At 55.8% G+C, this 21,129-nt stretch overlaps 2 protein-coding genes across 9 annotated transcripts in view; one reads left to right on the top strand and one right to left on the bottom strand.

Annotated features, from left to right (window-relative positions):
• Positions 1-264: 264 nt before the first annotated feature.
• ATP8B3 (ATPase phospholipid transporting 8B3) lies at positions 265-21,001 on the top strand. 8 transcript variants are annotated; one of them, XM_074337478.1, is made up of 28 exons: positions 927-1,094; positions 1,877-1,935; positions 2,409-2,500; positions 3,018-3,131; positions 3,976-4,074; positions 4,415-4,476; positions 5,023-5,095; positions 5,218-5,288; positions 5,742-5,824; positions 6,886-7,044; positions 7,559-7,647; positions 8,235-8,425; positions 8,508-8,716; positions 9,718-9,746; positions 9,837-9,993; positions 10,434-10,622; positions 10,701-10,813; positions 12,403-12,567; positions 12,675-12,786; positions 13,664-13,739; positions 13,935-14,049; positions 14,307-14,688; positions 14,773-14,996; positions 16,894-16,977; positions 17,617-17,856; positions 18,033-18,171; positions 18,362-18,489; positions 19,634-21,001. In XM_074337478.1, the coding sequence occupies exons 1-28, from the start codon at positions 994-996 to the stop codon at positions 20,495-20,497; spliced, it is 4,419 nt and encodes a 1,472-aa protein (XP_074193579.1). In that variant the 5' UTR covers positions 927-993; the 3' UTR covers positions 20,498-21,001. The 8 variants fall into 8 exon arrangements, with proteins under 8 accessions (XP_074193581.1, XP_074193582.1, XP_074193577.1 ...); XM_074337480.1 differs by lacking the exon at positions 927-1,094 and adding an exon at positions 265-391 and having other exon boundaries at positions 9,718-9,993; XM_074337481.1 differs by lacking the exon at positions 927-1,094 and adding an exon at positions 363-497 and having other exon boundaries at positions 9,718-9,993.
• Positions 13,373-21,129, bottom strand: part of ONECUT3 (one cut homeobox 3) — a 30,108-nt gene continuing 22,351 nt past the window's right edge. Inside the window, exon 2 of the mRNA XM_074337483.1 lies at positions 13,373-13,719. Coding sequence (XP_074193584.1) covers positions 13,715-13,719 — 5 coding nt within the window. The 3' untranslated portion in view covers positions 13,373-13,714. The remainder of the gene's footprint in view (positions 13,720-21,129) is intronic.

Below are 21,129 nucleotides of genomic sequence, written 5' to 3'. Positions count from 1 at the left end.
CCGCTGTGCGAGGCCCGGTCCACTGGCCCACCGCAGCCCCAGACTGCCCCCACCCTAACACCTCTGCACCCCATCTTGGCTCGCGCCTACGCGGTCACCATCCCAGAGACACTCCCAGGCCCTGCTCTGCCCTGGCCCCGCCCCTACCGTGGCCCCGCCTTCTGGCATGGTCCCACCAACAGCCCCGCCCCCGACCTGCCCTAGCCCCGCCTTCATCTCCCACCCCCTCAACCTCGGCCCCGCCCTTCGGCTCCTCGCCGCCCCGCGACCACACCCGCACCGCCCGTTTCAGGCCGGTTGGCACCGAGCTGACAACTACATCACGTCCGCCACCCTGGACGCCTGTGGACTTCCCCAGGCAGCTCGGCGCCTCCCGTCCCCCCCCTCACAGGTGAGCGGCGGGGTGCCGCTGCTGTGCGTTCCCGGGCTCCCGGGCACCCTCTCTTAGGGAGAGAGGACTGGAGGTCGCTGAGGCAGCGGAGGGGACTCCCCTAGAGGTTCGCGCGGGGCGGGATCCGGAGGGATGTGGACTCGGATCTCCCGGTCCAGGGAGGCTCCGGGGTGCTGGACCACAAACACTGCGCCCTGCGGCTGCGGGAATGCTGGGGCTTCCGGGGGCTAATGGGGAGCTCTAATGAGCTGAGTGGGAGTGAGGAGGGGGCAAGCACTAGGGGCATCTTGCTGCCGCAGATACACTTTGGGTGCATTCTGGCCATTCCAGCACCTCTCCAATCCCACCTGCCCTGCGCCGGGTCTCTGGACTCTGGGTTCCATTGGCTAAGCCTCACTCACCCAGATCCTCACTTCTCCTCATTTGATGAATGGGCACGGGTCCTGCTCAGGCTCCCAGGTGCATCAGAGCTGGCCCTGAGCCAGGTCCTCCCCTATGGGCACTGGGGGCACCCATGACTCAGATGCCAGCTGTCCCTGCCCTGGGAGGTTCCCAGTTCAGCAGGCGATCCAGACAGGGAAAGAAACAGAGGAGAGAGGGTGATGAGACCCGGGATGGGGGACACCCCAGACAGAGGGGGAGCCCAGAGGAGGCACTTGAACAAGCCGGGACCATCTGAGATGTATAAGCTGAAACCAGAAGGGTGAGGAAGCAGTGACCAGGCATGTGGGAAGGGTGCTCTGTGTGAAGGGAATAGCCCCCGCGAGGGCTTGGAGAGGACAGAGTTGATGAGTGCTGTGGAGTGGAGGGATCACTTTGGGAGCTGCTGAGGGCCCCTGGTGAGACTCAAATTCCTGGCAATTGAAGGAGTGACCATGAACTAGCCAGTGGGAAGGTTCCAGGCTTTGTCGAAGGTCTGGTGTCTGCCGCCATCATGGTTAACTGCCCGGAGACCATCTGAGACCTCTCAGAACAACTTGGCCCTCTTATACATGCTTAGAGATATAATGTATTACCCTGGGGCCCCATGTAGGCAGTGAACCAACACTGATTGAGCCCCTTACTGAGGTGGGCATTATGTACCATCCAGGGATTGGGACAGGAGAGGGCAGCAGGGCTACTAGGAGGAGGTGGGTATGGCCATCTCAGGAGAGGAGATGGTGGCCTGGACCAAGGGCAGCCCTGGGGGTGGGCAGCAACGGAAGTAGAATCCTTCACCCTGGGGGACTGGCTGTAATGGGAGGTGAGGCAACCTCAGCATGCTAGCTGGGGGGACTAGTGGACGTGGAGCTATTGCAGGATTGGGGATCAGCCAGGGCCCCAGATACCCAGACAAGGATGCACAGCCAGTGGCTGGAACTTCAGAGCCCGGGGAGGAGCCATCCAATGTACGTGGGAGGTGACATTTTGGAGCGGGCAGAGTAATGGACAAAGTCTGGCAAGACCTGGGCTGCTGGTGTGACCTTGGGTTCCTCTCCCCAACAGCTCCACTAGCATGGGCAGTCTGACCTACCGTGAGGACCTTGAGGAGGAGAAGAACTCAGGTGCATGTTCTGGGGCCAAGTGTGAGGTGCCGCGTCCACGGAGGAAGCCGATGGCATTGAAGAATGTGGTGGCTGAAATGTGGCGACTGGGAGACAGGCCCAGCATGGGGCTCTTGTTGGGTTACAGATAGTCCCAAACCCCATGACTGAATGCTAGACTTAGGAATCAGGGGCTGCACACCTGAAATACCTGTGCTGGGCATGCAGCCTAAGACACCTAGGAGCCTGGCACTAGGCCTCAGTTTACCTACCCTCTGTAGAAGGAGTGCGCATGAATGGGTCTCCCAGGGCCTGTCCTCTGAGCCTAGGAACTGGCTCCGGGTGGCATTTGTTTACCAGCTTCCACACTCCTGGCCATGAGCTGGGCATCCCTAGCGCCTGGGTCCCCTTGGGGCCCATTAACCCTCCTCTGGGGGATCATTAGGCAATGTTTGTCCATGCCCCATGTGACATCCCGCTCTCCCTGGCTTCAGCATTTACCTGGGAGGTAAAGGCCAACAACCGGGCCTACAACAACCAGTTCAAGGAGAAGTCCTTCCTGTGTTGGCAGAGGAAGAAGTACAAGGTGCGTAAACCCAGGCCCACTGCCCTCCCCTTTCTCCTCTCACCCAGCCTCCCCCCTCCCCAATTTTAATCATGAACTTAAGTGCTGGAGTTCGTCTCATTAGCCCCACTTCAGTCGAGTTAAAATAAGTTAATACGAAACCTTAAAAGCACAATATGTTCATCAGGTTCTGCCTAAACTCCCCTTTCATGTGCTTCACTTTGGAAAATACTGGGGTCACGGCCCTGCTCCATGAGCCTTTGCACCCAGTAGGGGATCAATTAATGTTGGCTCAAGGCTTTGCACTCCGCAGGCACCCAGTAAATGCTGGCCTGAGGGCCTCGCATTCAGCGGGTGCTCGGGATAGCTGGCTTAAGTTCTTAGATCTGGTAGATAGTTAATGCTGGCTCAAGGTTTTGCATTCAGTGGGTGCTCGATTATTGCTGGTTGTGGCCAGAAGGCATGGTAAGGACAGGTGGGGTGGGGCAGGCAGTAGGAACCCTACCTGGCAGCACCCCCATATTGGCTCTCATTCCAGGGCAACATCATCCACACGGCCAAATACAACTTCTTCTCCTTCCTGCCCTTGAACCTGTACGAGCAGTTTCACCACGTGTCCAACCTCTACTTCCTTCTTATCATCATCCTCCAGGTGGGGTGGGGTGGTGGCAGTCCCAGGGGTCAGTGTCTGTGCACACACCATTCCTTCGCCTGCTCAAGTCACCTCCTCCAGGCAGCCCTCCCTGACCACCCACATCACATGGCTCTGCAGACACACGACGGCTGTTTTAGTGTGTTTGTCTATGTGGTTGGGGGTAAGTGTCCAGCTCCTCACACACTGGGTGTGACCTCATGGCTGCATTTGCACTGCCCAGCCCAGGTCCTGGCACATATGAGGTGCTCAATATATGTTAAATGAGGAAGGTGCTTAGTTGGCTCCCCAGGTCTGAGGAGGGTGCAGCCCCTCCCCAGAATGGACAGCCTCAGCCACACGACTCCCTCTGCTTTTATCCATCCATCTAATAAACACTGAGCACCTATTGCGTGCAAGTCCTGTGATGGACACCGGGGACCCGGCAGTGGACCACTGTCATTAAACCACATGGTGGGTACCAGTGATGGGGATGGCCCCCACCCCAGACTGGTCTGGGGCTCACTTGGTGCTAAAGTCTGAAGGGTGACTGTAAGGAACAGGTTTATAGGGAGGGAACAGTACAGCCAAGGTTCTGAGGAAGGAACAAGCTTAGAGTCGGTAGGGCTTCCTGGAGGAGGTGACGCAGGAACTGGGCATAGAAGGAAAATGAGTTTGCTAGGGAGAAGTTCTAGGCAGGGAGAAGAACTAGAGGGGCGGTTGTCCCAAGGTTTGTGGGGAAGGTGGCTGGCCCCGGGCCCAGGTGGTTGGCAGGTGGGGCACAGGATGCCAAGTTGAGGGGCAGGGTGAGAAGGCATTGGGAGATGGTTGAGGGGCATCCAGAATGACCTACCCTCCATGTCAGGGTATCCCTGATATCTCCACGCTGCCTTGGTTCACTCTCTTCACCCCATTTATCTGCCTCCTTGTCATCCGGGGCACCCGAGACCTGGTGGACGACATCGTAAGTGGGGTCAGGGAGCATCTGGGGAGGGGATGGGGGGCAGGGCAGAGTCCTTCTCTGCTACCACAAGGGACAGGTGCCCCATGGCTCTTTGGTCCTGTCATCTTGGTGGCTACACTGAGTGACAGGTGGAGCCTGCCTTCCTTCTGCTGTTGATAGGAGTTGTCCCAGCAGCCCCACCCCACCCCAGGGATCCATGGACAGAGGTGGGCTCACTAGTGAGGCCACCTGTGTAATCTGGAACTGTGCTCTGCACCTGGGCCCACACCAGGGCAGTGTGGGTGTGGGGAGGGAGCATGGCTGGGGACGGAGCACCCCTCAGATCCACCTATTGATTCAGGGGCGACACAGGAGCGACAACACTGTCAACAACAGGCCCTGCCAGATGCTGGTGGGGAAGAGGTGAGGCTTCCCCGTGTGTGTAGGAGGTCCATCCCGAGGAAGGGAACTCCAGCACAGTCCAGGAGGTGGAGGGGTGAGGTCATGTCGGGGAGGGGTGAGGTCATGTCGGGGAAGGGTGCCCAGCAGAATGCCTGGAACCTTTCATGCCCTCCCCCGGATATCCTGGTTGATTTTGACGGGGACCCAACCAGCATTTATTAGATGCCTGCTGTCTACCAGGCCTGGAGTGGGCCCTATGATGGGCTGAGGACCAGATTGTTAACCCTCGCAGGTCTGAGAATTCAGCTGAAGGGAGAGGCAGGGAAGGTCTGAAGGGCCTTGGATACAGAACAGGGAGGAGGGGTTGGTGTGAGGGAAGGCTGGATTTCCTGTGTGGGCTGAGTCCCCCTGCCACATGTGGGCACTCAGGGAACCAAAGCACCACAGAGCCATTTGCAGCCCCTGCCCAACCGTGTTCTTCCAGTTTGGGGGTGACATGGGGGCTGGGAGCTCCAGAGCTGGGCCTGATTGGGGCTTCCTCTCACGCCTGCCACCCCCACACCCCAGATTCTTGTGCAAAACATGGAAGAAACTGCGTGTGGGGGACCTCGTCTGTCTGCACAAAGACAACATCATCCCGGTGAGCTGCTGTCAGCCTGGCCAGAACTCCCTGCTCCTGGGGGAGGTCTGCCTTCTTGCTTGTTTTCCTCCTGCCTCCCGGCCATGCTGTTCCTTTCCTCCCACCACTCCTCCCCACCGCAGGCTGACATGCTCTTGCTGGCCAGCACGGAGCCCAACAGCTTGTGCTACGTGGAGACAGCTGACATCGATGGGTGAGGCGTGGGTCATCACTAGGGGTTTGGGAGCCTGGGCACCAGCGAGGCCTTCCCCAACAGCCACCAAATGTGGCTCCTCAAGCCCTCTTGCATATTTAGGTCATTTGTCCTGGGAGCATTTATGGGGCACCTGCAGGCTGGCAAGGGCAATAACATTGACCCAGATGAAGGGAGCCACCTTCTTTGCACCAGTATTTCTGGAGGCCCTATTGTGTGCCAGGTGCAGCCACCCTAAAAGCAAGAAAGTTCGGGCCTCAGCCCTTTTTCAAACACCCTATGTGTCCTTGGGCAAGGCCCTCTCCCTCTCTTGGTATCAGCCTCTTGATTGGCAGCTGGTGCACAGTAGGGGCTTGGCAAAAATGTTTGAGTGACTCTGGAAGGGGGCTAGGGATGCCTTGCTTGGGTGCCGTCTGTCCCCACCTCTCACCTCACTCCCTTTCTCATCACCAGGGAGACAAACTTGAAGTTCAGGCAGGCCCTGATGGTCACCCATCACAAACTGACCAATTTAAGGAAGGTGGCTTCCTTCCAAGGTGAGAGGTGGCAGTCTATCAACCTCATCTGGGCCTCCATCTGTCCCTCTGTGCAGCGGGTGTGAAAGATCCCCACCTCACTGGGTTTTGGGGATGACAATGGAATATGCTGGGGGTGTTGGGTGTCAGGATAACTTTTAACAGGCTGGCTTATCCCAGGCCTGTTTCATGTCCTCTGAATCCATGTAACAGTTGGGGTGCTTTCTGTTACTGTTGCAAAACATGCTGCACTGTTTTATCTGGCATTGCATTTTATTTTTAAAATGTCGTCACATTAAAGCAGATGTTTTTGGTTGTTTAATCAAAAAGGCAGTCTGTGTGCACAGGTTCAGGAAAATGATCCACCCCTGCAATTTCTTATTTTCCACCTGGAAAGTGAGACATTTCACACCTGTGGGTACAGTTACTGTTTCCTGTGGCTGAGCAAGGGAATACATTACTATTTTTCCCCTGTCTTATTGCAAAGGCAAGTTACACTCTAATTGGTGCTGGAGCAGAATCTTTCTCTTAAACCACAGCCCCTTCACTCTGACATCCAAGCACTGATTGTATGTGTGTTCATGATATCTGGGGAAAGACCTCCCTTACTCACAGGGCCAGACACTATGTGCCAGGTGCTGGGCTGGGCCCTGGGGTTCCCAGCATGACTGGGATGAGGCTGGCACCTCCTCTCACAGAGCTCACCACCAGCAGGAAAAAATGTCTAGTGACATCTCAGGATTGCAACCATGAAGAAAGGGGCTTGGTATGGGGGCACTAATATGGGTAAAGAATCAGGAGGGCTTCCCTGAAGAGGTGTGAGTCCTGCCACGGGGGGGAACAGCATGCACAAAGGCCCTGAGGCTAGACAGAGCCAGCTTTGGAGAATCCAGGAGGAAGCTATATGGTGGCAGAGAAGGGTGGTGCCAGCAAGGTAAGTTTAGGGAAGTGTGGGACCCATGAGGGTGGCCAGAGCCAGAGGGTGACAGAATGTTCCCCACACTCTGCCCCACCCTGCATTGGAGAGAAGTGTCCCAAGCCCAGCCATGCCATGGGCTCCCTGACTGCTCGGTCACCCACAGGCAAGGTGGTGTGTGAGGAACCCAACAGCCGGATGCACCACTTTGTGGGGTGCCTGGAGTGGGAGGGCAAGAAATACCCCCTGGATATTGGCAACATCCTCCTACGTGGCTGCAAGATCCGAAACACGAACACCTGCTATGGAATGGTCATCTATGCCGGTACAGCCACTTGGGGCCTCCGCAGCATGAGCTGTCCTGGGTGGGGGAGGGCGGCAGTGAGAATGCTGAAGTCGTTGGCAGCAAGTCACAAGGCCAGGCCTGGTTGCTGCATGTCTGCTGCCATGAGATGTGGGGCTCCTGGCATGGCTTCTATGAACCTGAGTTCTAAAACTATGGACATGGACATGTTGAGCCAGCACCTTTGTTTGGCTGGAAAACGTGGGGTGCTTATATGTAGATGGAAGGATGGGCAGCTGGGAAGGTGGATGGATGGGTGGAGGAGTGGGGTGACAGAGGGATTGAGGTTGGGGTGGATGAATGAATGGATGGGTGGATGGATGGATGGATGGATGGATGAGTGGATGGATGGGTGGGTGGGTGGGTGGATGGAAGAGGGATGAATGGATTCATGGATGGATGGATGGATTAGTAGATGGATGGATGAGTGGATGGTGGGTGGATGGAAGACGGATGGATGGATGGATGGATGGATGGATGGATACAAACCCTGCAGGTTTTGACACAAAGATCATGAGGAACTGTGGCAAGATCCATCAGAAGAGAACCAAGATAGCCCGCCTGATTAACAGGCTGGTGGTCCTGGTAAGCTGCCCAGAGCCCCTGCCCTGGGGTGGGGGGACATGCCGGAGGGGGGAGGCAAAGGGCCCCTCTTCACAGATAGAAGCTCCAGCTGTCATTTTCCAGGACTCAGTTTCCCTCGTCTGCAAAATGTGCAACCTGATCCTCCAGACAAGTCTGTGGGTCAGAGAATCTTTTCTTACAATCATGATTTAAAAAAAAAAAAAGTCTTTGTAAAATAAATTTTGATCCTGACATGTTTCCAAAACCACAGGAGATAATAAAATGCTCACTTACCTTCCACGGACATTTAATAATTCTTAACTTTTTGCCTAACTTTAACTTTTTAAAAGTGTACGGTAATAATTTTAAAAGTAGCAGCCATAAAACCCAGCAAAACCACTGCAAATTGCAATTCCCCTGGGGCTGCCAGCCACCTCCCCCCACCAGTCCTCCTTCTCTGTCCTAATGGTAGAGCTGGGGGGGGGGGGCTTTCCAACTCTGTGTTTGTCCTTTCATATTGAGTGTGTCCCCGCTGGCAAGTCTCTGGGGTGTGTTGGTGCTGCCCGGAGCCCCCACACACACCCCACCATCTCCTGTCCGCTGTGCAGATCTTCATGACCCTGGTGCTGATCTCTATCGCCTTGACCTTGGGCTTCTGGTACAAGGTCACGGAATTCAAGGCCAAGCACCACTACGTGTCCAAGATGCACATGTACAGTGTGGCCACCGAGTCCTTCTTCATCTTCTGGGGCTTTGTCATCCTGCTCAGTGTCATGGTGCCCATGGCCATGTTTATCATGTGAGTCACCCCACCCCCCCCTCAGCCGGGACAAGTAGAAGCTCAGGGCAGCAGGCCACATGTGAGCATTGTGCATTTGCAGAGCTGAGTTCATCTACCTGGGGAACAGCATCTTCATCAGCTGGGATGTGCAGATGTACTACGAGCCCCATGACATGCCTGCCAAGGCCCGCACCACGAGCCTCAGTGACCAGCTGGGCCAGGTGGAGTATATCTTCTCAGACAAGACGGGCACACTCACAGAGAACATCATGACCTTCAAGAAATGCTGCATCGATGGCATCATCTACGGTGGGGACCAGCCCCGGCATGTCCCTTCCCCACGGGGCCACCCAGCAAGGACTGGCTTTGGGGTACAGGAGGACCCCTGGGGGGCTGAGACCTCATGGAGACCTGAGTGGGCCTCAGGGATATGTGACATGCCCTGCGCTCAGCCCCACTCCCACTGAGTCGCAAAACCACAGCCAAAGGCATCGGCTGGTTTAGGTGTCAGCAGGCTTTTCCTGTCAAGGGCCAGCGAGTCAGTAGGTCCCCCCGACCACACTATCTCTGGAGACTCGGCCCTTGTCCTGGGAAAGCAGCCACTGCATGTGGACGCTGAGCTTCAAATTTCATAGCATTGTCACATGTCACGAGACAATATTCTTTCAATGTCCCTCCAGCCAATTAGAAATGAAAGCCCTTCTTAGATCGCAGGCCACACGAAAGCTGGCAGTAGCGCAGGGTGTAGTTTGCTGACCCCTAGTCTAGTTTATAACTAAGGGACGTTTAGAGTGAGAGCTCACAGAGGACCCAGCTGGGTGATAACTGGGTGTAGTGGGCAGTCACCAGTATGACAAACGGAAATGCTACCTGACCCTCAACCAGGGTCTGAGATGTGGGTGATAGGGAGTGGTGGTATCTGTGGCGAGCGACAGCAATCCCTGGCTGGGTTCTCTCATGTTTCTAGAAGCGCTTGGGGCCTACGTTTCTATGTGAAATCACCTAATTTTTCAAAGTAGGCGGCCAAGTCTGAGTTTCAAAAAACACCACAAACAGATCAAACAAGATTCCTTCCATGGGGCCAAGTCCCACTCAAAGCTGCTTTTCTGAGGCCCCCGGGAGACGTGGCCCGTCGTTCTCTCCTTTGTGCAGAAGGCAAAGCTGGCGGGGTCCTTGGTTGTCCAGGTGTCAGGTCCAGGCCTGGCTTGTCTGCATGCAGCAGTTCTAGGAAGCCTGACATTGCAGGGAGGGGACTGCAGGACCCGGAGTGGTCCTGGGGAGTCAAGGCCTGAAGCAGGGTCTTTCCCCAGGCCCAGATGAGGAGGAGGCCCTACGTGAGGTGAGTGCTGGCCGCCCTGCAGCACTGGATGGTGGGGGCCCAGGCAGCGACCCACCCAGAATCGGCCTGCCCACCGCCCCTGCCCCGCAGGAGAACCCCTACCTGTGGAACAGGTTTGCCGATGGGAAACTGCTTTTCCACAATGCGAGGCTCCTGAGCACCGTGCTTGACAAAAAAGATCGGATGGTGCAGGAGTTCTGGCGCCTGCTGGCCATCTGCCACACCGTGATGGTGCAACAGAAAGACAGTGAGCGCCTGTGGGCCACCCCACGCCATTCCCCTCCTGCAAGAGTGCTCAGGCGGCTCCTGAGGTGGTCCAGCCCAACCCCCAGGGCTCCTGTCATCTGGCTTAGAGGGTGCTCAGGCTCTGGTCCCAAGCCCCATCTCTACTGGACCTAGAGGGCGTCCAGGCCTAGGGCTCAAGTTCTGTTACTGAGCTGGGAGGGGAAGGTCCTTTAGACTGGGACCCAAGTGTCTACCTTCTTTTATTGGGCTTAGAGGTTGTGCTGGCCCAAGAGACCATTGTCTTGTCAATACCCAGTAAGCGCCCACTGTGTCCATTTTCTCCCCTGGGCTATAGAGATGGAAACGGGACCTGCCACAGATGGGTAGTGGGTCCTAAAAGATGGCAGGCTCTCAGTGAATGAGCCCCTACACCCCACACCTTGGGGTCCCCTCTCCCACCAGACCAGCTGGTATACGAGGCAGCTTCCCCTGATGAGGAGGCACTGGTCACAGCGGCCAGGAATTTCGGCTACGTGTTCCTGGCACGCACCCAGGACAGCATCACGGTGATGGAGCTGGGGGAGAAGCGAGTGTACCAGGTCCTGGCCATGATGGATTTCAACAGCATCCGAAAGCGGATGTCTGTGCTGGGTGAGCACCGTGGCCCCAGGATGGAGGTGGGCGGGGAGGAGAGTGCACAGGTGGGCAGCCAGGCCTCTCCCTCCACAGTCCGCAACCCCGAGGGCTCCATCTACCTCTACACAAAAGGCGCTGACACCGTCATCTTTGATCGCTTGTCCAAGAAGGGCTTGACAAAATGTACCACAGAGCAGGCCTTGGCCGTGAGTTCCTGTGGGAAGGGAGGAAGGGTAGAGGTAGACAGAGAGGGAGGCAGAGGAGGACAGTGTACAGCGAAATGGCTCCAGGTACCCAGCGTGGCCATGTACATTTGGCCAGGCTGTGTACTGCACAAAGAACTTCCCCTAGTCCCCTCCACACACCGGCAAGGAGGTGCTGAACTCCAAGCTACATCTGCCCAGAGGGGGTGTCTTTTTCTAAGTCACACAAGGACACTCTGTGGTTGGGCTTTGGCCCTGGATTTCACCTACCTATCCCAGCTATGTCTGGGTTGCAGGACACGTTCACCCTCCCTGCCCCAAATCTTTCATCTTCGTGGGTGTAGCCCAAACTCCTCAGCCAAGCTTTTGAAGCTGTGTCTTTCTGTTTCCTGCTGACCTCTCTAGACTGGTCTCTGCTTCCCCTCTGGGGGGTGGGGGTCCCTAGGACCCCAGTTTCTGGCTTGCAGTTTCCTCCATGCTCAGATGATGCCCCAGGACCTTTGCACATATTGTTCCCTCTGCTTGGATGCCTTCTTCATTTGTCACTCAGGATCTTTTGGTCCTCAAGGCTCTGCCATGAGGACCCCACCTCCAGGAAGACTTTCCTGCCTGACCCTAACATGGGGCTGACATGTCATGCCAGCCTCCCCCTCTCTGACCCAACCCCGATCCTGTGGGGCTTCCCCAAGGGCTTTGCTGGGCCCCCAGCATCACCTAGCATATGGGCCAGTGATGATGTCTGTGCAAAGAATGCCCTGTGCCCCTCACTTGGAACCTCTCAGAGGGCCCTGCTCTGCCAGGAGGGGCTGTGGGGGACAGGCAGCTGGTCTCTGACTAAGAACTGGGGAAGGGCAGTCAGAACAATGACCCAGAGCCCAGCAAGATGGCTTGGCTTGACCACCCCGTGGAACGGATGGGTTAACTGAGGCACAAGAGGGGCAAAGACCTGTCTGGAGCTCCTGATGGCCAGGGAACCTCCAGTTAAGAAGGAAAGCAAGACCTGGGCCATCCACTGGGGTAGAAAGCCTGGTGGGAGGGAGTAAGAGGGAAGTAAGGAGCCATGATGGGTACCTTCCTTGTGGCTATGCAGCCCCCAAGGTGTCCCTGGGGAGAGTGAGCTCTGGGTCTTCCTGGGGGGCTGGAGACAGGGTCCTTCAGGATTCTTCCTGTTCCCTCCCCATCCCCAGAGCCCTTGAAAAGTGAGGCAGAGTGTGGGGTACAGCCATTCCTAAGCCCAGGGGTCAGAGGGAGGGGTCCAGCGCTGTGGGATCCCTGACTGGGGAGGGGTCTGGCAGGGCTGCGCTGAGAGGGTCTTCGGGGACAGTTAGAAATTTCCACACAGCATAGGGATGGTGTTCCTGGGGGGGGGGGGGTCACAGCAGAGCAAAGTTCTGAAGGCAGAATAGAACTGGGCCTCTGGTGGGGGTGTGAGACAGAACAGGTGGGGAGCAGGGCAGCATATGATCCCACTTTCTCTGGTGAGGACAGACCATGGGTGGGGGGCAAGGTTTGGGAAGCCCAGGCAGAGGGCAAGGGGCTGGGAGGAGTGCAAGGGGAGTCAGGTAGTGACAGAATGCCCGGCCGGCTCCCAGTCCTTTGCGCAGCAGACGCTGCGCACGCTGTGCCTGGCCTACAAAAGGGTGGATGAGGACTTTTACGAAGAATGGCACCATCGGCTCCAGGAGGCTGGCATCCTGCTTCAGAACCGGGCCCGCGCCCTGCACCAAGTGTACGAGGAGATGGAGCAGAACCTCCAGGTGGGCATGCGTGATGGGTGGGCACCAGGACCCCGGCCCCAGCCCTGCATGCCCCTGCCAGGGGAGCCAAGTCCCTGCTCAGTCTGCTCCCTGCCCCCACCCCCCAGCTGCTGGGAGCCACAGCCATCGAGGACAAGCTCCAGGACGGGGTCCTTGAAACCATCCAGTGTCTCAAGCAAGGAAACATCAAAGTGTGGGTACTCACAGGGGACAAGCAAGGTGGGTCCGGGGCAGCGCCCCCAGCAGGGAAGAAGGGAGACTGCTGGGAGAGAGCTCATATGTGCCTGGGCACTACCGTTAGCATGTCCCACTGGTCTGGCTTCAGCACTGCCTCCACCCCCTCCACTTTGTCCCTGGGAAGGGAGAAATGGGAACAATTAGAGTTGCGGGCACCTCCATCAGGCTGTGGCACTGTACCAAGCATTTGTAGAGTGTTTGGCCCTCACAGCGGCCCCATGAGTTGGGGCCCTTTTTACCCTGTGTGATAGATGGGTCCAGCTGGGCTCAGAGCCTCAGGGCACCTGATGGAGGTTGCCCAGCCACATAGGGGTAAAGCTAGCACGGAACCTCAGTTCCTATGGCCCTGGAGCCCTGATGCTCCCCACCCCACTGCAGGGTCTCCAGGTCCCCACTGGGTGTGGGTGCCAGCAGGGCCACATTAGCACTTCTGTGGGCACGACGCACAAACAAAATATTTAAAATGACATTTTACAATTGTGTTAGTATAAAGACAAATGACCAGACTGGATTATATTCACTTTTTTTTCCCTTCTGATTTAAAAGAAATTAAGTCATTTTTGTGGGTTCCTGAAAATGCCAGTAGGCCCTAGGCACAGTATGTCTAATGGCCCCTTGGCCCTGGCCCCAGACCCACCTCAGTCTGGCAGCCCCTTTCCAGCCAGCCGGCATGCAGGCCCCTTTGCTCAGAGCTACAGCCAAAGTCTCAGGGCTGGCTCTCATTGGCCGGCCTGGGTCACATGTCTTCCTCGGAACCAATCACCATAGCCACTGCATGCTGCTGTGATTGGCCTATGGCGAGGTGGGTGTGACATCCAGGTAGGGAGCTGCTGAGGTGCTGAGCGGGGCTGGTTTGCAGAGACAGCAGTGAACATCGGCTTTGCTTGCCAGCTGCTCTCTGAGGACATGTTCATTCTGGAGGAGAAAGAGATAATGTAAGGAGGGGGTGTGGAAGTGGATGAGCTGGTGGGGGCAGGGTGGGGAGGCACCCATGGCTCAGATGTGGCCCCCGGGGTCTGCAGAATGTCCTCAGCCTCCAGCTGCTTGGACTCCCAGAGGGAGGCATAGCTGGGGAGGGGATGGAAGGAAGCTGTGCCTGGGATGGCTAAACCCCAGCTTGGTCCCCACAGTCAAGTTCTGGAGGCCTACTGGGAGAACAACAACCTGCTGAGTGGCAAGGGCTCTCTGAAGAACTGGTTCCTGCCACAGGTCAAGGTGGCCATGGTCATCAGTGGGGAGTTTCTGGTCAGTGTCAGCTCTGGGCTGACCTCAGGCGGGCCCCGGCACTTGGGATGGGCTGGGAGGAGCAGCATGCGGGGGGTGGGGGTGGACTGTTGGAAAAGCCAGGGAATGCCGCCCTGAGAGACGGTTTTCAGAGGGGTGCAGTCAAGTCCAGCCTCGGGTTGGGACAGAAGCCCGGAGGGGTAATCAGTTGGGGGAGCTGACAGAGGGGTGCAGGAAGAGTGACACGCCGCCTTACCCCCACCCTGCTCACTGGCCAGGATCAGCTCCTGCTGCCCCTGGGCAATGAGCCCAGGACGCTGGTGAGAAGTGTGAACACGGACATGGAGTCCTGGCAGGAGCGGGAGGAGCAGAGGACAAGCTTCCTACAGGCCAGGCGTATCTCTCTTATGTGGCGGATCCTCGGGACCCAGCTGAAGAGCACAGGGCTGGGGCCGCAGAGCAAGGACTCCGACATGCACGAGAGCCCCGAAGCGTGGCGGGAGCAGGCCTTCATGGCACTGGCCTTGCAGTGCCATGCAGTCATCTGCTGCCGGTTCACGCCCCAGCAGAAAGCCTTGATTGTGGCACTGGTCAAGCAATACCAGAATGTGGTGACCCTGGCCATCGGCGATGGCGCCAACGATGTCAACATGATCAAGAGTAGGTGGCAGGCAGCAGGCCCGGGGAGGTGTGCGGTGCACTGGGGCTGGCCCAGGCTGACACACGGGCCGTGTGTCCCCGCAGCTGCGGACATCGGCGTGGGGCTGGCGGGAAAGGAAGGGATGCAGGCCGTACTGAGCAGTGACTACGTGCTGGCCCAGTTCTGCTTCCTGAGGCGGCTGCTGCTGGTGCACGGGCGCTGGTCCTACATGCGCATCTGCAAGTTCCTGCGCTACTTTGTGTACAAGACGCTGGCCAGCATGATGGTCCAGATCTGGTATGCCTTCTACAGTGGTTTCACTGCCCAGGTGAGCTGCAGTGACAGCCCTTCAGGTTGCCTGAGGGTGCTGTGTCCTTTCCCTGGCCTCCAGGAGGGCAGCAGTCACGCTGACACTGGGGTCCTCGTGGGACAGGCTTTGTCTGAGGTCACAGGGCAACGTAGCCTTTTCTGTGGCTGCCTTCATAGAGATATAGAATCCAGATACGGGGAGAGTGTGGTTCCTGCCCAGCATTGCCCGACATTTTCGTGGCTAGTTGGCAAATTTGAGTTTTGAAACCCAAGGCAGAGCTCCAAAGGCACATCCTTCTAGGGGTGAGAAGAAGAGCGTGATCCTGAGAAGATAGGACTGTGGGGGCTGGGTCCCTGATGTCACAACTCTTGACAGTATCATGGTGAACACTAGATGTGCCCCTTGCAGCCCTAGAAAAGTCATAGGGGGGTGACGTTTTTATTTTTTATTTCCAGATATTTTATTCCTTTAGATGCTGCTATACATGGAATTGTTTTGTTAATTCCCTTTGGGGGTGTTCACTGCTGGTGTGTAGAAACACAGCTGCTTTTGTGTGTGTGAGAATGTCAATCTGTGCCCTTCAAGTTTGTTGAATTTATTTATTGGCTCTAGGAGCTTTCCTGTGAATCCTTTGGGATTTTCTGCATGTCACCTGCAAACAGAGATGGTCTTCCTTCTCCTCTCCAATTTGGATGCCTTTTACTTCCTTTCCTTACTGATTGCACTGGCTAGCACCTCCAGTGCCGTGTGGAGCAGCAGTGGGGAAGGCGGGACTCTTGTCTTGTTCCCAATCTTGGTGGGACAGCATTTAGTCTTTCTACGTTTGTTAACTGGAATTCTTCTGTGAGCAGAACCATCCCTTCTCCCCCTATTTATTTGTGCCATTATTCCTTTGATCAGTAATGGTATGGACTCCTGGATATTTATTTTATTGTATATTTCATTGCTCTAGTTCCCCTGATTTGTCCTTTGGACCTGTGCCTGCTCTCCCCTGAGCACACCTTCACTTCCAGGTGCTACAAGAAGTTCCAGGCTCATTTTATTCTTTCCCTTCCCCAACCCTGGAATCGGCTGTTCCCATAGGAGCTCTTTTCATTAGAGAACGGTCGTTAGACACCAAGAGCTAAGTGCTTGGCATGCTCATTGCCCCTGCGGTGCTTTTTCCCTCTCAGTAGACAAAGCTAGATGTGCACATCCTAGCCCATGGGCAGACGCGCTGCCTCTGTCCCTATTTGTATTTCCATATCTGTGTCTATCCATCTGTCTATCTTGTATGTATTAAAAGCTGTGAGTTCACACTGCTCCCTCTGATCCCAGTCCCGAAGGACGAGGCTCAGCTTAGCCCTTTCCAGGTATTCATTTGCGACTCTTGTCTTCAACAATGAGAAACTAGATTCTTGTAAGATTCTGGATCATCATGTATTTTTGCCCAATCCCAGAATGTACATAAAATGGTTTTTGGAACTGAAACCCATATCCTTTTAACCGGACTGGACTCATGCATCAGGAAGAGAGTTGGGCTACTTGTCCATAGGGTCTCTTCCAACTCTTTTACCCATCAGTGACTCCCTAAATCTAAAATGACAAAAAAACACATTCTCTAGCCATTTTCCCTCCTGTAGCTCTGTATTGAAGCCATCCAATTAAAACAAAGACTCAAAGATGCTGTTTTAAAAGAATAGGACCATGCTTCTTCTCTCTGCCTTTTATCTTCCAGCCTTTATCAAATCTCACTTAACCCAACCCTGGTCTTAGCCTCAACCTTGATTATAAATGTGACTTTCTGAGACTACTCCACAGGTGCTAAGGCAGCTTGGGTGGGTCTCCTCAGGTAAAGACGCATTTCCATTTCTGACAATTTGGCATCTGCGGGCTGACCACTAACTGCAGTGTCCCTTCTTTCTCCCTTCCCCAGCCTCTGTATGAAGGCTGGTTCCTGGCATTGTACAATGTGCTGTACACCACCCTTCCAGTTCTCTATATCGGGCTCTTTGAGCAGGTGAGCCAGTGCAGGAGTACCCTTCTTGTTCCCTGGAGATGCTCTTGTCTTGGCCCCACCTTGGCCCCCCGGGGACCTGAGGTGGAGTGGGGGTGGGGCTGGGAGACCATTAGGCCTTGGAGTTCAGTTCAGCACCTCACTCCCTGCCCGTTACCATGTGACTGCTCCCATTAGAGCCCAGCCTGATGGCGGTGTCAGTGGGTGGAGCCCTCTTGCCCAGCTACCCACACCCTTTTGTGGGATCCCCAAATCCCAGTCCCACTATCTGCCCCTTTGTACAATGGGGGGAGGGGATCAGAAGAGATGGTTCTCCTTTTTACCCAACCCCCATCACCCAGAGGCCCTGGCTAAGTGGGCTGGACTAGGGCCATCCCATAGAGGTGCCCCACGCCTTCGCTGTCCAGACAGGAGCCACCCTCCAAGGGTGTCTAATGATGAGCACTTGAGGTGTGGCTGATGTGGCCTGAGGAATGAGATTTTATATTTCATGTTTTAAAAAGTTTTTAAATTGTGGTAAAACACCAATAACAAAATTCACCATCTCCACCATTCTCACGTGCATCACTCAGGCACACCAAGAGCAGCCCAGTACGTGCTCATGACTGTGCAACCAACTCCCAGAACTCACCCCTCCCCCAGGACGTGAGTGCCGAGCAGAGCCTGGAGTTGCCTGAGCTGTATGTCGCCGGCCAGAAGGACCAGCTCTTCAACTATTGGGTCTTCCTCCAAGCCATCGCCCACGGCACGGCCACCTCGCTGATCAACTTCTTCATGACCCTGTGGATCAGCTACGACACGGCCGGGCCGCTCAGCTTCAGTGACTATCAGTCTTTCTCTGTGGTGGTGGCCCTCTCGTGCCTGCTGTCCATCACCATAGAGGTAGGCAGGGCTGCTGCCTGCCCCATCCCTGGGCGGGGCCTGCGACACAGGCCACAGGGGTCTCACCACATGGTGACTCTGCCTGGGAGGCCTTAGCAGGTGCCCTTCATGGACCCCAGGGGCTTGGCCCCAGCCTGCCCCGCCCGCCCCTGGCTTACCCCTCCCTCCCCATTCAGGTCATCCTCATCATCAAGTATTGGACGGCCCTGCTCGTGCTGGCCATTTTCTTCAGCTTTTTCTTCTACGCGGTCGTAACCTGGGCCAGTCAGAGCTTCCAGCTCTTCATAATCTCGCCCAACACCTTCCCGTTTCTGTGTGAGCCCCCAGCGGGGGACAGGGCAGCCACCCCTGGAGATGGGGGGCACCTGTAGCTTCATGGAGTTTGTACAAAGGCATCCTGGGGGTGAAAACTGGACAAGAGGGTGGGGTGTCAGGAGGAGGGGGTACCGAGCAGGCCCTGGGTAGCTCCACCTCAGGCTGGGCCGTGACCCTATCCTGTCACCAGATGCTGACCACAACGTGATGTCCCGCCCCTCCATCCTGCTGGTGGTCCTGTTGAATGTGTCACTGAACACTCTGCCTGTACTGGCCTTGCGTGTCATTTACCAAGCCCTCAAGAAGCCATACCCCAAGGTGAGGGAGGCTGGGGTCCCCACTGCACATTCCCAGGATCCCAGCCTGTGCTGGGAACAAGGACTCCAAGGAGACACGAGGCTGGGGGAAGGGGGCAGAGACCCAGATGCACACCTAGTGTCATCAGGCCAAATAAAGGCTCCAGGACCCCAGGGGGAAACCGTCCTTCCTAGGATGGAGGAGGCTAGCCTGTTCCAGTGCTGACATCGTCAGATTTTCATCATAAATTCTCTAGGACTTGGGGGTTGAGATGACAGAAATGACCTAGAAATGGTTTAGGCAAAGGGGCAGCTTAGAAATACCCCAAGTATCCATGGACAAATGAATGGAGAAATGCAGTGTGGTCCATCCACACAATGGAATGTTATCCAGCCTTAAAAGGAAGGACACTGACACTTGGTACAACGTGGATAAGCCTGGAGGACATGATGCTCAGCGACACAAACCAGACACAGAAGGACAAACACTGTGTGATCCCACTCACAGGAGGTCCCAGAGGAGTCAGATTCACAGAGACAGAGAGTAGACGGTGGGGCCAAGGGTTGGGGGAGGGGAGGGGAGTGAGTGTTTAATGGGGACAGAATGTCAGTTTGGGGAGATGGAACGTTCTGGAGATGATGGTGGGGATGGCAGCACAATGTGAGTGTGCTTAATGCCACTGAGCTGTGCGCTTAGAAATGGTTACAATGGTCCGTTTTAAGTCATGTCTATTTTACCACAATGAAAAAAGGTGACAGGGACTTACTGGCTCAGGTGACCAAAACCTAGAAGGACTGGTAGCAGCTGGGAGGGACTGCAGAATTGGCTGGAATAGTGGGCCAAGTTATGGCCACAAACCTGTCACATTCTGCCACACAGGCTGGACACATGGCTGCCACATGGTTAACCGCTCCTGGCTTTGCCACCTGAGGGCACTTAAGGCACCTGGTGGCTGGTCCAGAGTCAAGTCCCAGTGAAGGACTGTGCTTGGCTCATCCAAAGTCAGGTCCCAGGGAGGACTCTGGTTGAGTCAACTGGGTAGAGAAGAGCCTGGCCAATAAATGGTGGCCAAGGGCTCTGAATGGCCCCAACTGGGAGCAGGTGACCTGAGAGCAATCAACAGTGTGGGAGCCTGATAACCCTTGCTCACCCCTTTGCTCTGCAGGAGGAGGAGAAAGAGGAGACCCCGACAGAGGGGATCATCACGGTGGAGCCTCTGCCTTACATACAGCGTGCGTCACATGCCCGGCGCTCCAGCTATGCCTTCTCCCACCGGGAGGGCTATGCGCACCTCATCACACAGGGCACAATTCTTCGGGGGTCACCAGGGGTCAACGGAGACATGCTGTCTGATCACATGAGCCTACCCGATGAAGAGTTGGACCCGAGCAGCAAGGAGACACCCTGGTACCACAGGAAGATGTCATTCCTGGGGAAGAAGAGGCACCAGCACCGGGGGAAGATGTCCGAGGACATGCGGCTTGCCTCCGTGGTTAGCTCCTCGACTGCGGAGAGGCAACATGTGGCTGCCTCCACAAACTGGCGATCCAGGTCTTTCCATGAGAAGTTGCCGATGAAGCAGGAGGGGCTCTATTCTCCTCCCGATAGTCTGCCCACAACCAAGGAGAGGCCACCGTCACCCAGAGAAAGCCAGCTGCCACTTTCTGAGAGCCAGCCACTGCCTTCAGGCCAGTCGTCTTCAGAATGCCAGCCAGCGTCCTTGGAGGAGAAGATGACCTTTTGGAAGATGTCGCTGCTGTCCGGGAAAAGATGGTCATATATCGGGCAAAAGGAGCCCCAGCCCCAACAGGAGGGGAAGGCACCACTTCCCAACAAGACCCACACTCCTGTGGTGGAAACTCTGCCACCAAGTAGGGAAGACTCATCCACAAGCCAGCAGTCAATGGAGGTGGAGCCCTCACACGACGAGAGGCAGCCGTCACCCGTGGAGCGGCTGCCAGTGCCTGGCAGGAGCCAAGTTCCACCTATTCTGATGGGACAGCCACCCCTGCCTCGTAAGCAACAGTGACTGCCCAGGCTCAGTAAATGCCAACCAGCAAGCACAAGGCATCCCCCGAGGACAAGGGCTCCACGTCCTTTTCCTTTACTAATAAACTGGGGTCCATTTGACCCCAGAGCTCCTTGAGGCTCACTCCTTTTTTTTTTTTTTTTTTTTTGAATCTCACTCTTTTCCAATGCTTCTTTCCCTGATGCATCCTGGAAGAGTCTCAAGGAGCACTGTCTTCTAGTGGCGGGGGTGGGGTGGGGGGGGATTTACAGGGAAAGCTTGTATTATTTGTTTGTTTATTTTTCCTTCTTCACCCTGGAGTACCTAATGTGCATAAAACTTTATTGCTCTCAAAAGGGAGAAAGGTGTTGAGCAGATTCTGCTTACCACCCCTGGCTCCCCAGCTGCTGCCTGTTGGCCCTTCCCAGGGCACTTGATAAAGTCCAATTCCGGTACTACCACAGCCTCTTTCCCCACCAGGCTGCCCTAGTTTCTTCCCCTCAAATAAACCACCTTTCACTTCAGGCTCCAGAAAGCAATGGGCAGTGACGCCTCAGACACAGGTTCCCACAAGACGTTTGTCGTGAAGCTTGGTTGGCTCAAAGGCCCAGGCTTTTCTGATTCTTAACTGTTCCTGTAGAAGGTATTGCCCT

This window comes from Rhinolophus sinicus, linkage group LG07, assembly GCF_036562045.2.
Source record: "Rhinolophus sinicus isolate RSC01 linkage group LG07, ASM3656204v1, whole genome shotgun sequence".
NCBI lineage: Eukaryota > Metazoa > Chordata > Mammalia > Chiroptera > Rhinolophidae > Rhinolophus > Rhinolophus sinicus.
The sequence above is the reverse complement of the archived record's forward strand: the minus strand, read 5'-3'. Positions and strand labels throughout refer to the sequence as shown.